Source organism: Lygodium microphyllum, chromosome 25, assembly GCF_053477565.2.
Source record: "Lygodium microphyllum isolate KBCC chromosome 25, Lygodium_microphyllum_v1.1.10, whole genome shotgun sequence".
Lineage (NCBI taxonomy): Eukaryota > Viridiplantae > Streptophyta > Polypodiopsida > Schizaeales > Lygodiaceae > Lygodium > Lygodium microphyllum.
This window is the reverse complement of record NC_141159.1, coordinates 48,548,037-48,563,089: the sequence shown is the minus strand read 5'-3', so window position 1 is coordinate 48,563,089 and position 15,053 is coordinate 48,548,037. Positions and strand designations below refer to the sequence as shown.

The 15,053-nt window shown below is 39.7% G+C and overlaps 1 protein-coding gene across 3 annotated transcripts in view; it reads right to left on the bottom strand.

Moving 5' to 3' along the window:
* Nucleotides 1-7,987, bottom strand: part of SUV2 (protein dimerization) — a 46,420-nt gene extending 38,433 nt beyond the window's left edge. The window contains exon 1 of one of the 3 annotated variants that reach the window (XM_087666290.1): nucleotides 6,910-7,987. In XM_087666290.1, coding sequence (XP_087522416.1) covers nucleotides 6,910-7,599 — 690 coding nt within the window. In that variant the 5' untranslated portion in view covers nucleotides 7,600-7,987. The remainder of the gene's footprint in view (nucleotides 1-6,909) is intronic. The other 2 variants (XM_087666288.1, XM_087666289.1) reach the window with 2 other exon arrangements.
* Nucleotides 7,988-15,053: the final 7,066 nt, after the last annotated feature.

The following is a 15,053-nucleotide window of genomic DNA, read 5'->3' as shown; positions in this document are numbered from 1 at the left end:
CCCATGGGTAACGGCCTCCACAGGCTAGGAAACAAGAAGAGAAATAAACTCCCAAAGATCAAAGGTTTGAATACACTCCACCTTAAGTGACCACAGAGAATAGTTGAAACCATCCAACTTGCCTTCTTTGGGCAAAGAAGGAAGCTCAAGCACCTATACTGCAAGTGCTATATAAGGCATCTTCAAACCGATAGAACATGCCTTATGGGAAACATGAAGGAAGGGAGGAGGAGAGGGATGCTCTGAATACGAAGTCCACACAGGGGACTCAAACCTCCAATAATCTCATCGTCACTCATAAGAATGATAAGAAACCACGTCCTCTAAGTCAATAAAGCCGAAAAACTCATGTTGAGACATCTTCAAGAACCTACAAGCACCCCGAAAGCTGCATTTGACGAGCAACTAGCAAGAAAACAGGAAAAGTCAACTATCGCCTACACCCAAATGGTGCCGCCTGTGTCCAAATGGTGTCACTTGTGTCCAAGAGCAATCGCCTACAATCAGGAGCAATCACCACAAAGGCAAAAGGATTAAAAAATCTACGTTTTGCTGCCAGATGATGTTGCCTGTCTTGGAGGGCAATTGCTTGAACAGCAGAGTGGTCTAGAAGCAAGGAAGAGCAATCACCTAACCCTAGAAGCTTATGTTTGCAGCAAATGCAAATCCGGGGAAGTGTGCCAAGCAATTCGAGGTGGTCTCCACAATGAAAAGCTCCTCAGTGATCTCGTCTGGCGATGATACCATATGAGAGTGCGCAACAAAAGAAGGAACTCGAACACAAAGAAAGAAGACAACGAGAAGATGAAAGAAGGAAGAAATCTGCATTGACTGAAATAAATGCTGAATACAAACAAATGGACTTATCAATCCCTACACACAACCCAAGATGCCAATAAGAGCACCAGATTTGGCCCGAAATGATGACGGCAACAGCAACAACGAATACACAGGTGTGTGACTACAGTCAGAGGAGCAACCTGCAACAGGAATGACCAAAACTAGCCAACCTAATGCTGAGCGAACAGCTGTCAGCTGGCCAACTACAATTGCATTAAAAATGCAGAAAATAATACATCTAACATGGCAAAAAATCAAGGAGATAGGACAATGTCTACAGTTTCACACTCAAAAGATGCAAGTGCTAGAATGATAGAATGAAAGTACAATAGGTCTTAAGTAAGTTAGACCTATCCCTAACTCAACTAGAGTTTATTTAACTCTAGAACTAACTCTAAAAGTTGTGATACAACTTATTAATGTAGCTGTGTTCACACTACAAACCGACTGACTAAAACATTGGGCACTGCCATAAAATTGGCAAATTTTAACGATGAGGTCTCTGTGTTGCTCGCTTTTCCTTCAGATTAAAAGCTTGATGGGGAGAATTACTACATTCAACACATAATGATGCTTGCCATCTTCGAGTCTCATGGTTTGGTGGAACACATGACCGAGGCTATAGATTGTCCTACAGCCCATGATGCCTCCTATTGGGTGTAAAGATTTGGGTCATTGCATTTGGGAATTTTGGTGATGTATTACTAAAGTGGGCATTGTCTTTAATGCAAATGTATCAGTTTTGATTCATGTATATGCTATAATCAGTACTTGAGACTGAAATTGCAGCTAAATATCTGCTTCTTGGACACCTTGACAGTACAAGAGTGTGTACTTGCTGTTATAATTCAGCAACCTTGCCATTGGCTGAAAGCATTCAGCCCTTTATTGCAGTTGTGTATTGCTAAAGATGGCTGGCAATGCATCTACATCTGACACAAAGAATCTCTTTGAGATTCATAAATTTGATCGCAATGGTTTTGATCTTTGGAAAGATCGTATGCAAGGTATACTCTTTCTAAAGGATTGTGATGATGCTTTAGCAAAACATAAGCTTGTTGCTTTGTCAAATGAGGATTGGGCTAAAATGAATAAAAAGGCCATTACTTATATTAAAATGGCCGTCACAGATGATATCTTGGTTGACATAAAGGGGCTTGATACTGCCTATGTAGTTAGGGAGAAACTCAAGGCTACTTATGAGAATACAACTCCTGTCAATCAAGTACATCTCATGCGAAAGTTTGTCAACTTGAAGCTTGATGAGTCCAAGGCTGCCTCAAAGCATTTGAATGCTTTCACTGGTATTTTGAGTCAGTTATACAGGATGCAGGTCTGCCAACTTTTGATCCTAAATTAAGGGCTATCTTCTTGCTCATGACCTTGCCCGATTCATAGGAACCATTGGTTGTGTCATTGAGCAATAACCCCAACTTGACATTTGATGGTGTGCATGGTTCTATTCTCAATGACATTGGCAAATGGAGAGCGGCGAGGAGAGTATCGACCTCCTCGTTGGGCTCAAAACACACTCCATGATTCAAGGATTGAGGGAATCCCTAAGGAGTGGCAGCCATATGATGATCTACAACGGTCTCAAAGGAATCAGGCAAGTACCACCAAGCTTGTTTGTACTAACTATTATTTGATGACCGGTGCCATGCAAGATAAGAAGCTTGCTTCTATGAAGGAGACTTTGTAGTCATTGCATTTTGGAAGAAGGCTATGTAGCAAGAGTTAAATGTTATTGAGTAGAATGACACTTGGGATCTATGCCTAGGCAAGTTTATAGAAAGGTGATTGGTGTAAAATGGGTCTTTAAAACCAAATACCACAAAAATGGTACTCTAGGTAAGCACAAGGCGTGCCTCATTGCAAAGGGGTTCGCACAACGGCCAAGGGTGGATTTCCATGACACCTTTGCACCTGAGAGCCGTTCTTACCTTAGCCAACCATAGAAGATGGCCGGTTTATCAACTTAATGAGAAGTCTACCTTCCTAAATGGTGATTTGAAGAAGGAGATCTATGTTGAGCGACCTCTTGCCCTTTCCTCATCTAATGGACATGTGTACAAGTTAAGCTCTTTACAAAACCGAACAAGCTTCACGTACTTGAAACAAGAAAATAAACTCGTTTCTCCAAGGAAAGCTGGGGTATCGGCATTCTTATTTCAATCCCCACTTATACGTCCACACCTCAACTAGACAGCACGTGTTATTCGTGCTTTATGTGGATGATCTTATTTTCACAATTGCCCATGACCAGAAGATCAAGGAGACGAAGGAGGCACTACACGAGGTGTTCAAGGTTATGGATATGGGCCGTCTCCAATTGTTTTTGGACCATGAGATTTATTAGACTCCGAGAGGGATTTTCATCTTCTAACAACAAGTAGGAGCTTTTGGCCAACTTTGAGATGGAAGGATGTAAGGCTATTTCTACTCCTATGGATCCAAACGGGAAGGCTAGGGCCCATACAAATACACCAATAAAGCATACTTCCTGCTACATGCAATTGATTGGGACCTTGATTTGGCTTCTTAATACTCTAATTGATTGGTGCTTTCTTGCAAGTTTGTTAATCAGGTTTATGAGTAAATCCAAGATGGTACATTGGAAGGCTGTTATAAGGATTTTGCAATTCCTAAGAGGGATCTCTGATCTTAGAATTCATTATCCAACAAGTACTAGAGATTCGCCTTTGGTTCTTGATCCATCAAAAACTAGAGATTCACCTTGGGTTCTTGATCCATCAAGTTTGTCCTGAGTGAGAACACCAAGGATGTTGCTCTGATCATTGGTCCCTTGACATGCCATGCTATCAATAATGAACAAAAATCTATAGCCAATACTTCTCTACTGAAGTATAGATTGTACTCCTCAGAGTACTAAAAATCCCCTCATGATTATGCAACAAGTACCAAACTATCACACAAATGCCAAAGTGTACCCAATTTAACCCAAATCAGCACTCAGTCAAGAAATAATAGCAATGCACTATTGTATCACACTTGCCTCGTAATGTGTGGTCTCGTAATACATGCTCTCAAAGGTACAAATTACAACAACTTAATGCCAATTCTTACCAAAATTTACTAAACTTTCCCAAAATTTTCTACTCAATTTGATTGCAATAGCAATTAAATGCTATTGTACCACTTATTTGCTTCCTTGAAATGCGTATCAAGCAAAAGCCCCAATTTCTTTCTAAAATTTCAAAGAAATTGAAAAAATTTGTACCTTACAACTTGAATTTCTGCAATAATGTCACCTCCAAGTGCATGCCAACAGCGAATAACAACTAGAATCTGCCTTATAATGCATGCCAAAGCCTCTAAGACTAAAAGCCCCAAAATTTCTTACACAAATGTCGATGAAATTGTCCAACGTCAGCATTTCTAATGAAGATTCATACATGGACTGCAAATCGAGCAAAAGCCCCAAAATTTCTAGTAGGAATATTAAAGAAATTGTAAAATTTCTTTGAATTGGCTATCGATTTGAACTCTGGGATTGAAATTTGACAAAAGCCCCAAATTTTGGGTGGCACAAGCTGAGATTCAAAAAGAGACAACCAAAATAGGTAGGAAATTGCAAAATTTTCAAAAAAAAACCCGAATCTGAAAATTAAGACTTCTACAGTTTTTAGAGTTTACAGAAAATCGCACACAAGGTTGAGAATATAACAAGGAGAGGTGAGAAAATAAGGAGTAGAGATGAAAGCACCAGCAACTCCTCCAAAACAATAGCTCCTCGGACTACGTATAGGATACGTACGGAACTGCACATAGGATTGTGCATGGGGCTGCAAACAAGCTGAAAACAATAGCAACTCATTATTCTCTTCCTTGAGCAAAGAGTTAGCTAACAGCAACAAGACCTTAGGCAGGGCAGCACCAGTTGACGATGGCTGAGCTAAATCTGCACGTAGAACCAGCTTTGATACCAAATGTTGGAAAATGACACCCAACTATGGAGGAGAGAAAAGAGAGACAATGTGAGTGTGCTAAAGCAAAAGAGTAGAGTGTACTTGCTGAACTGAAAGAATGAGAATGAAAGGCATAAGATAGATCTAAAATAGACCTAGCTCTACCTCAACTAGAGTTAACTAACTCTAACTCTCTAATAGTGATAACACAACTTATAACTTTAGTTGAGTTCACACTAAGAACTAAAAAATAACTAAAGACTAAAGCATTGAGCACTGCCCATGGAATTGGCAAATTCTAACAACAAACACATGTACAAGCGATGCAAAACGAGAAGTGACAAGGGACGAGGAGGAATTCTTGTCAATTGTGGCTATATAGTCACATGGAATGAGACGTGGAATGAAAAGAAGCTATCATCCTTGCAACCCTCTAGTCCAAAAAATACTGCCACTTATAACTATGTGCCAAAACTCCAAGTAGGTAAAAAGGGACTACCTTCTTATATCAAACCATGCCATTATTGCCTCCATCCCAAATCCACCAACTTGCAACTAGTCCTAAAAACTGCCATAAGGCATCAAGTAATGGCAAAACCATAAATTGTGGCATCCTAACTAAACATGTTCACATTGAGTAAACATTGCTCCCACGTAGCTCATCACAACTAGATTATCCGCCCCTTTTGCTGAAAAGAGAAATGATCATTGGCTAATGAAAGCTCCACTAAAGATCCACTAACAAATTTTTAGATTTGGAGTTAGACCCTTCCTAATCGGGGTTGAAAGGGGACTCTGGTAGTTTCTCAAGATCCCTTGAGGAGCTTTATGGAAAAAAATTATGGTTTGCTTTTTGCATCTACATTAGAAAGCAAGCTTGCTTTTTCTATCAGTGATTCCAATCATCTTTTGATGGACTCATCAACCGTTATTACATATATACACTTGTATCCATACTTTGGGTAATCAATGCATACTTTGAGTAATCAATGTATACTTGATTAGCCTCTATCCTTGTCATGGTCCAAGATGGCAATCTTCTTTATCTCTATAAAAAGAGAGTAATTTGAGTGTATCTACAACAAAAGGGATGTAAGTTTCAATTTTTAAACATATGAAGAATTCAAAGCATTATTCACAATTGTCTGCCTTTTGTGTATCTATCTTTGGAGTTTACATTTTAGGGTAGGTATAGAGTTGATATTTTAGGGTAAATGCACATAATATACTAATGATATAGCATCAATTTGAGAGTCATAATCAAGATAGGGGAAAAAGGATAGTCAATGACCAAGCTATTATTAGAGATTTGGTCACCTCTAGGACAGGCACAAGCATGTACAAGGCAGATTAGGGCTGTACCATGTTCATGAGCAGGTCAGGCAACAGTTTCGCAGTCACCAATAGTTTGGGCATGATTCCAGGCAGGTCAGGTAGGCTGGACAACAGCAAAACATAGAACCTTGGCTTGCTAATTGTTGCCATACTTCATGTTCAAGCCAAACCACTTGCACCACAAAAAAGTTGAGGTTTAATAGAAGAGATTTGGCTTACCCATTAACTCTTGTACCCTAAGCTTTTGACAAATAAGAAACTGTGAATAGCGCCAAGACAAATACGCATACATGTAATTGCAATATAATGTTTGCAAACATGCATGAATGGATCCAAATTGGCCCAAACAACTTGCAACACGGTGCATTTTCTTTACCTGCATGTTTGTTCCTTGTCATCAATACATTTGAACTTGAGAAATAGAGCTAACACGTGAAGTCTTAAGACATTATAAACAAGGATTCTGGTGAGTCAAAAGTCCATTCGGAAAGGGTAAGTTGTTGAGACCAGTGTGATTGCCACAGCCTTTGAAGGGAGTACTCAACTATGTCTTGACAATCTCAACTCCAGGACATCAGCAAAATGTGTTTTTGAGGTGTTCAATCTCTTCAAGCCTTTCACACAGAGAAACTTTAGCTTGTCACTTAGGTACACCCATTAAGCATGTGACAAACAAAGGAGCCAAATGAAGCCCAAACGTATGGGAAACCTATCAACAATAAATTGCAATGCTTGTAACTGCACTACAAAAAGAGACAAAGATTTTGACATCGAGCAATCAGATAAGCATAAAGAAATGCAAGACCTGACATGCTCGAGATTGTATAGAGTATTCCCTTTGCTCTGGTGCCCCTAAACCTCTTTGCTTGGCACTATCCACATGATCACTTGTCATTAGACGTCCTACACGTGTTGGCCTGTCGCCTTTGCCATTATTCTCCAAACCTAATCCCTCCTCGAGAGGCCTTGAAAGTGGAGAGTGATCCTTGACAAGATGTCTGTTGGCTTGTGGTGGCTGTCCAGCGTAAGAAGCGCCACTGTGACGGGGCAAGGATTGGCTTATGGCTTTATCGTTTGCCAATGTCTGAGTCACAGGCAGCACGTCGGGGGTGACCACGGATGTGAGATCCTGCGGCGGATAGGGCAGGGAGATAACGGAGACCTCTTCCTCTCCTTGACCTTTGCATTTGGAGATGTTATCGTCGTTCTTCCAGGTAGAAACAAATTGGTAATAGTCAGCGGCAGAAGATGAGGCCTTCTGATGGAAATGTGGCGGCTTGCGGGGGGGAAGGGGGAGTGAGAGCGCCGATGCTGCATTGCTGCAGACGGAATGGCCTGCGAATGAGAGGATGGAAGGACCTGGAGGTGCAAGAGAGGGCGCGGCCTGCTGCTGCTGTTGTTGAGATGCTCGCTTGGCGGCAATGGCTTCCTCCTCTTTCCTGACGAGGTCGTCCAGGAGCTCGATGTCCCAATCTTCATCATCGTCGAAATTCATCTCCCCTGATGATGAGGATCAGATTTCAAGCTTTTCTGTGCATATTCGAATGGCATGCCATTACCTGAGCCTTTGAGCTGGGAGCCTCGCCTTTGTGACAAATTCAAATAACGTGAGGGTACCCACTCGTACGAAGGCAAAGTTAGAGAGCTTTAAGGCCCGTTACACACCTGAACGCTTCGCAAAATGGCCAATGGGAAGGGCCCAAACGCAAAAAAGGGCACCCCCCCTTACACATTGGGGGCACCCTGTAGCAGCAGTCGCAGGGGGTATTGAATGCTCCCCATGCCCTGTTTCAGCGTTCCATATGGCGGGGGAGCTCCCTCGTCCGATCCCATCCGCAGGTGAAATGGTGGGCTCCTCCATCTCTGCGCTCACCAATCATGCTACACGAGCCGTTGGTCCTTCTCTTACCCGTTGCAACTTGCAAGAGCCGTTGTTGATGGCTGATGTTGATCTCTCTGCGGTTGATGTATAAATGTTGATCACCATGCATGTTTGTGAATGGACATCCTGCTGCGAGATCATAGGTATGACTCCCCTGCACATGCATCATGCATCATGTATCAATGGTATCTCTCTCTCTCTCTCTCTCTCTCTCTCTCTCTCTCTCTCTTCTGCACAAGAGAGCAATGCATCATGCATCATTCATCAATGGAATGTAACCTGTAAACCTGCACCATGATGCATCATGATAAGGAGCATGATGTTCTGAATCTCTGTAACCTGTAAACTTCTAAATTTCTAGAACGATTAAACTTGCACCATGATGCATCATGATAATCATGCCACAATTGTATTTCTGGAATGATGCATCATGTTTTGAATTTCAGGAATGATTAAACCTGTATTGCTTGCGCCATAATCATGAAATATGCATCATGCATCAATGGTCTCTCTCTCTCTCTCTCTCTCTCTCTCTCTCTCTCTCTCTCTCTCTCTCTCTCTCTCTCTCTCTCTACACAAGAGAGCAATGCATCATTCATCAATGGAATGTAACCTATAAATCTGAATGAATTTCTGCAACCTATAAACCTGCACCGTGATGCATCATGATAAGGAGCATGATGTTCTAAATCTTTGTAATATGTAAACTTCTGAATTTCTGGAACAATTAAAATTGCACCATGATGCATCGTGATAATCATGCCATGATTGTATTTCTGGAATGATGTATCATATTCTGAAATTCTGGAATGATGATCATTTGAATTTTTGGAATGATTAAACATGCATTGCTCGTGCCATAATTGTGAAATATGCATCATGCATTAGTGGTGTCTCTCTCTCTTTTTTGCACAAGAGAGCAATGCATCATGCATCATTCATCAATGGAATGTAACCTATCAAGGGTTTTTGGATCTTGATACAATGCCACTCTATAACTTTAACCTATTTGAAAGGTTTTCATGAGAATGTTGTTAGCTCATTAAGCCATGTATGATTATTTGGTGCATGAAGCTCACAATAGAACTTATTATCACTTACAGTTCAATTTGTTGGTACACATTGGCAATCACAATAACATATTTTTGTAGGATTAAGCATTGCTACCACTATACAAAATTGTATCGCATGCCACAACATCATTGTCTTCTTCTACTTAATTAAAGGAACCCACTCCAACTTCATGAAGTCTTTTTTGGTGGGGCCTATGACAACATTGGCTCTTGTTTTGAATTTAAACTAGGCAAAAATTGATGTTTCAAAACATTAGCCATTATGTAAGTGCTCTAAATTGAGGTCAAGCAATATAAATAATCTTATCTTTTATACATAAAAGATGTTTTAGAAGGCATTGCACAACATGGCATATATGTCAAGCAAAGAGGTGCTATTATGTCCCTTAGGAATCTAAATCTAAATCGTTAAGTGCATGCATTAAAGATTGCTCTAGACTCTACTAGTGATAATAGAAATCAAAAACTTGCATTTGAAGGGGATGCTATGAAGATACACAAATTGTTGTGACCCAAGTGATTTAAGCATGTGTTTGTGTGTGAGCACACATGAGGTGCAACCTTGGTGGAAATAATGGGTTAAGGGAAATGGCACCCACGAGAAACCTTTTCGAATGATGACTCTAAGTGACAATAATCGTGTCATAATCATAATTCTATGCATCAATGTCTCTCTCTCTCTCTCTCTCTCTCTCTCTCTCTCTCTCTCTCTCTCTCTCTCTCTCTCTCTCTCTCTCTCTCTCTCTCTCTCTCTCACATGCACATGCATCATGCATCAATGGTCTCTCTATAACATGTAAACTTCAGCATGGAATGTGCATAAAGCATAATGCATAGAATTTTTTGAATCATGATAGACCTGTCCTATCCCTATGCTGAATTTTCTGTATCTGGGTACATAAGCAATAGATGAAACTTTAGGCATGTGTACATAGTTGTTTCAAGAATATGTGTCTCGTAAAGTTATGCAAGAATATTAAATAGGTGGCATCATGGTAGCCAAGCTCATATTACATATTTGCAAAGTAAATTACGTTTTTGTAAAAATCTAAGTAGATTTTAGTTGCTTAACAAGTTTTGACATATTGTAGTTAGTTTTCATTAAAGTTATTTTAACTTTATAGTTCATAGTTTAGTAGTTAGGTACAATTGTTTGACATAAGCAATAGAAGTAGATGGCCCATGTTGGTGGACTTGGGCGGCCACATTCGAGTGTGTAATGGCCCTAACTATATAATGATTATGTATATATACTATCCCATAGAGTTATGTGTGCACTTGTTGTGCATATAAAGACATTGTCTCATAAAGTTATATATTCAACAATCATGCATACACAAACTATCTCATAAAGCCACGTAAAGAACAATAAAGTTGTAGATATAATAAAGTTATTAAACAATAAACATTTTTGTCCATCCATGTATTGTAAATGATGGATCAATTTTCATGTGTAAGGTGGAGCTCAATGGATTCTCAAGAGAGCACTTCCATTGAGGAGTTTCATCAATTCGTGTCTTAGGATGCAATATGCAATAATGACTTTATGTACTTTTCGAGCCAAAGTGTGGGTGTTCCAAGCCATAGTGTGGTTGGCGTAATTCCTGTAAATGTGTTTCCAAACCGCCCTCCTTTGATCAATCCTCTTATGCACTCTACAACACCATTCTAGGGTGGGGTATAAGGGGTGGTCAATTGATGCTTAATGCCTCAATCATCACAAAACTACTTAAAAGCACGTGAGACATACTCCCCCCAATGATCAAATCTTAGACATTTTAGCCTATCCTAGATTGGTTCTCAACCAAAGCAGCATTTTTTGTGGTCCACATAAGTGTGGGTTAATTGCTCCTATTCATGTGGCACAAGTGGTGTTGGATTTTTGTGGTCCACATAAGTGTGTGTTAATTTACTGTTATTCATGCGCGAGGATGCACATGTCATCTTGTTTAAACCTCTAACTTTTGTTTTATAGGTAGGCCCAAAAATTACATGAAAACACATCAATAAAAGTGATAAAATAATTAGCACCACCCAAAGACCAATAGGGCATGGGACCACAAACATCCAACTGAGTAAGAGCCAAGGGCTTATCCATGTGCATAGAACCTGATTTCTAATGAGTATTACATGTTTGCTTGCCATATAAACAATGATCACAAGAATCAAAACATGAATAGTCCAAGGGTAAGAGATATTATAAGGAAGTCAAAACTTTCATTTCTTTGAGTGATATGTGCCTAGGGTTACGATGCCACAAAGATACATGAGAAAGGTTATTAACAACCAATACACAATTAGTGGATAAAAAATAAGCAAAGAATAAAGGCTATCAAATTTGGAACCTCTACCGAAAATGGAGGTTACCACGAGTGATTATCCATGCAAAATCACCAAAAAAGACATGATAACCAACATCATTAATCAACAAGTAGAGATAAGGCTTTTGATCAAAGTCGGGACATTACATATATCACGGAGAACAAAAGAAGTACTAGTAGGAACTACAAATATATGTTCACCAATGCCACCAATATCACATACATGATCATCTCCCAAGCGTACTAAACCAAAAATGGTACACTAAGTATAGAACCAATTGTGATAGAGGTCATATGAGAGGGAGCCCTTGAATCAAGTAACTAGTACTAAGAGAATGAAGATTGACCATCAGCCAAGTGTGTGGTACCAAGTGAAGAAGAAGCCAAAATATAGTCATTTGAACTATACTTCAATGCATTAATCTGTTCAATCTTAATAGTGGACTTAACAATGCGTTGATCATCAAATACCATAGCATTATCTTGCACTTTCCCTTTGCCTTTCTTATGCATATCCTAGTGCATCTTATGGCATTGTGGTGGTTGTATATGTCCCTACTGGATACAATAGTGATAAGTAAGAGAAGACTTAGGGCTGTGAGATTCGCTGTAACCCTACCCATAAGATCTAAACTTAGATCTATTCTATTATGGGTCTCTAATATGACGATGATAACTACCTCTAATTTCATTCCTATCCCTAAGTGTAAGAGAATGGGAGGCAACATCAACATTCTTCCTATTCACTTCCTCAGTGAGTGAATCTCCCTCTACATATGGGCATTTGAAACCATCCTTAAGAGCATTAGCGCTAATGGTACTACAAAGTGTATTCCATAACTCAAGAAGAGTGACAAGCAAAAACATATACTTTAATGTTATCATCAAATATGATCATATGTGATATAAGCTAATTTCAAATAGAGTGAAACTCATTCACATGAGTAGAGATAGGGGTGCCTTCCTTCATACGAATGTCCACAAGCTTCTTGAACTACTATGACTAAGAAGCACGGTGTCGTCGTGTTAGGGGTTGAAGGTCTACCACCGGGGCTTAGAGCAGAAGAAGAGTGTGGGATTCAAGGTTTGGAGAAGGGGAAAAGAATGGGGTTTGACAAGATTCGGGTTTTAGAAATGACTTAGTTGAAGAAGAAGATATCAAGCTTTTTTTGTGTATTTAGCATACATGAATGGGATGAATGACTTTGTCTTGATCACATCAAATGCATTTGGGAAAAATAAGCCATTACATAAGGGATAATCTTAGATTTAATCCAAATGCATATACCAAATGCAAGCTCAAATGGTTTTTATTTCATGTGCATGGACGGATTACAACTCCAAGAAACAAGTATTTGGATGGTAGACTCAAGTACATTCAAGACATAGATCAATAGCTCATGAAATGCATTGTTTGAGCTTAAATTTAACTTCAGCCTTGTTTTAAAATAGAAATTTCCAGCCCATAATCAAGCTCCAAAAGTGTACATAAACTCAAGAACAAGCTCCTCTAATCATTCATAAGTAAAGCCCTGATGTTAAGAGATCAATTTCCTCTATTACAACCACATAGATCACTTGTTTGCTCATCAAAATGGATAAGAACAGTGGGCTGCGTTGTTTATAACTAGTTTTTTCAGCCCATAACAACCCATACACCTTCAAAATCCTCCCCCTTTGCTTGCCCCAAACTCACTCAAGTACTTGGGTACAAGACGGGCTTCATTGGACCATGAATAGTGTTAAAAAAATGAGAAAAGACGTACATAAGAGCAGGCTGAATACTTTTCTCTCAGGTTTCCCCCTTTTATAGACTGTCATACCATTCATTTTCGTCATACCAAATGGACGGCTAAGAGGAGCTCTCACCTTTCTTGTTTGTATCTCCTTCTTCAGCTCCAGTTTGCCTCAGTTTGCATGCTTTGGAGCATGCACCATAGCTCACAGTTCTTCTCCAGTTGCTACAGGTATGCAGGTCCCCCTTTTTGCGCCGAAAAATGCGAGCTACATCCTGTCAGCTCCCACTTATCTTTTTGACCTACTTAGGTCACTTACAGGTCACTTAAGTTCATTATTTCAAGTCCCCCATGAACCTAGTGGACTTTTGGCATTTTTCTTGAGTTCTAACCATATTTTCCACTTGAATCAATGTGGTTTATCCTGCAAACTGTCAATTACTTCCAGCTGATCAAGTTGTAGGTTCCCATAGACTTTTTTTTAATTATCAATATACATGGTACAAGTAAAAATTATATGCCAAATACAAAAGAACTTATGTAACTAAGTGATATCTAGGTTGGTTGTTGATTAACAATGACTGAGTTATGTATGAAAATTCCTCATATAAATCCTAGTAAAGTTCTTCTGTGTTCATAAGAATCCCATGATTTATATTATGAACAATAAACTCTTTGACATTCACCCCCTCCTAACCTGCACATCCTCCGGCATGTGCCATTTCACAAGATCACAGGTTTAAGGAGGGTCTTCTTCTGACATATCTTCCTCTTCATCCTCTAAGTCTTCTTCTTCTTGCTTGTCTTCAAGTACATGACTCATATCCAAGTCATCAAGCTCATAAGTTGAAGATTCTCTCCGTTTGAAGAGCTTGATACGTTTACTGACTATTGGTACTTTTACCATGGTTCCATCCATTTCAGCCAAAGTATAAGTAGCATTATCATGTAATACTTTCACTACATATGGACCAAACCATCCTTGGCTAGCTTCCTATGAGCACTATATTGATTGTCCAGGCTGTTATCATAGACAAGTACCCAATCATTCTCTTGAATAGCTCTCGGACGGAGTCGATGATGCTTGTCAAACCTCTTCTTATTTTTAAATCTTGCTGCCTTCAGCCTTTCAATGGCTATCTTGACATCTTCTGGCCTTCTTTCAAGTTGCCTTATGCGCAAAGTCAGCAACTCTTCTCTATTCATGCCTTCATCCCAAGGCAAGATACTCCATGTGACAATAGACTCCTCAATAGGCATAATAGGTGGCTGTCCATATATTAGTTCAGCCGGCATATAACCTGTTACTGCACTATGGGTAGTTCTATCAGCCCATAATGTGAATGATAGCATTCTAGGCCATTCCCTCATCTTTCCTTTGCAAGATTTCGCCAATGCTTTAAGAATTGGTTGATGAACTCTTTCACTTTTACCATTGCCTTCAGGGTTGTAGGCTGATGTAAGATATAGTTTGATTCCCAATTGAGCAAAGAAATGGCGAGCCTCATCGGCATCCAATTCTCCTCTATCAGCAGTTACTTTGGCAACATAGCCATACCTGCAAAATACTTCTTCAAGTAAAAATCTACAAACGGCTTGAGTAGACTTTGTCAAGATTGTGGGAGAGAAGGAAGGAGTCTCACTTGTAGCTTTCTTGCTTGCACAATGGGGGAATGCACACAGAGGTGGAGGCTGAAAACAGTTTTCCTCTTCTTAGTTGTGTAAGCCAAAAAGAACTCTAGTACATAGAATAGAAGAACCCTATATATGGGTCTCAAACCAAACTCAACTAACTAAAGTGGCATACTAACTGAGCCACGAACTAGAATAGATAAGGATAGCTGTCATCTAGCTATTATTCATGGGTGGTGTACCAACCGCATCTGCACAACTGATACGTCGGTGACATAAATGCACAACGGTCACCCTGGCATATC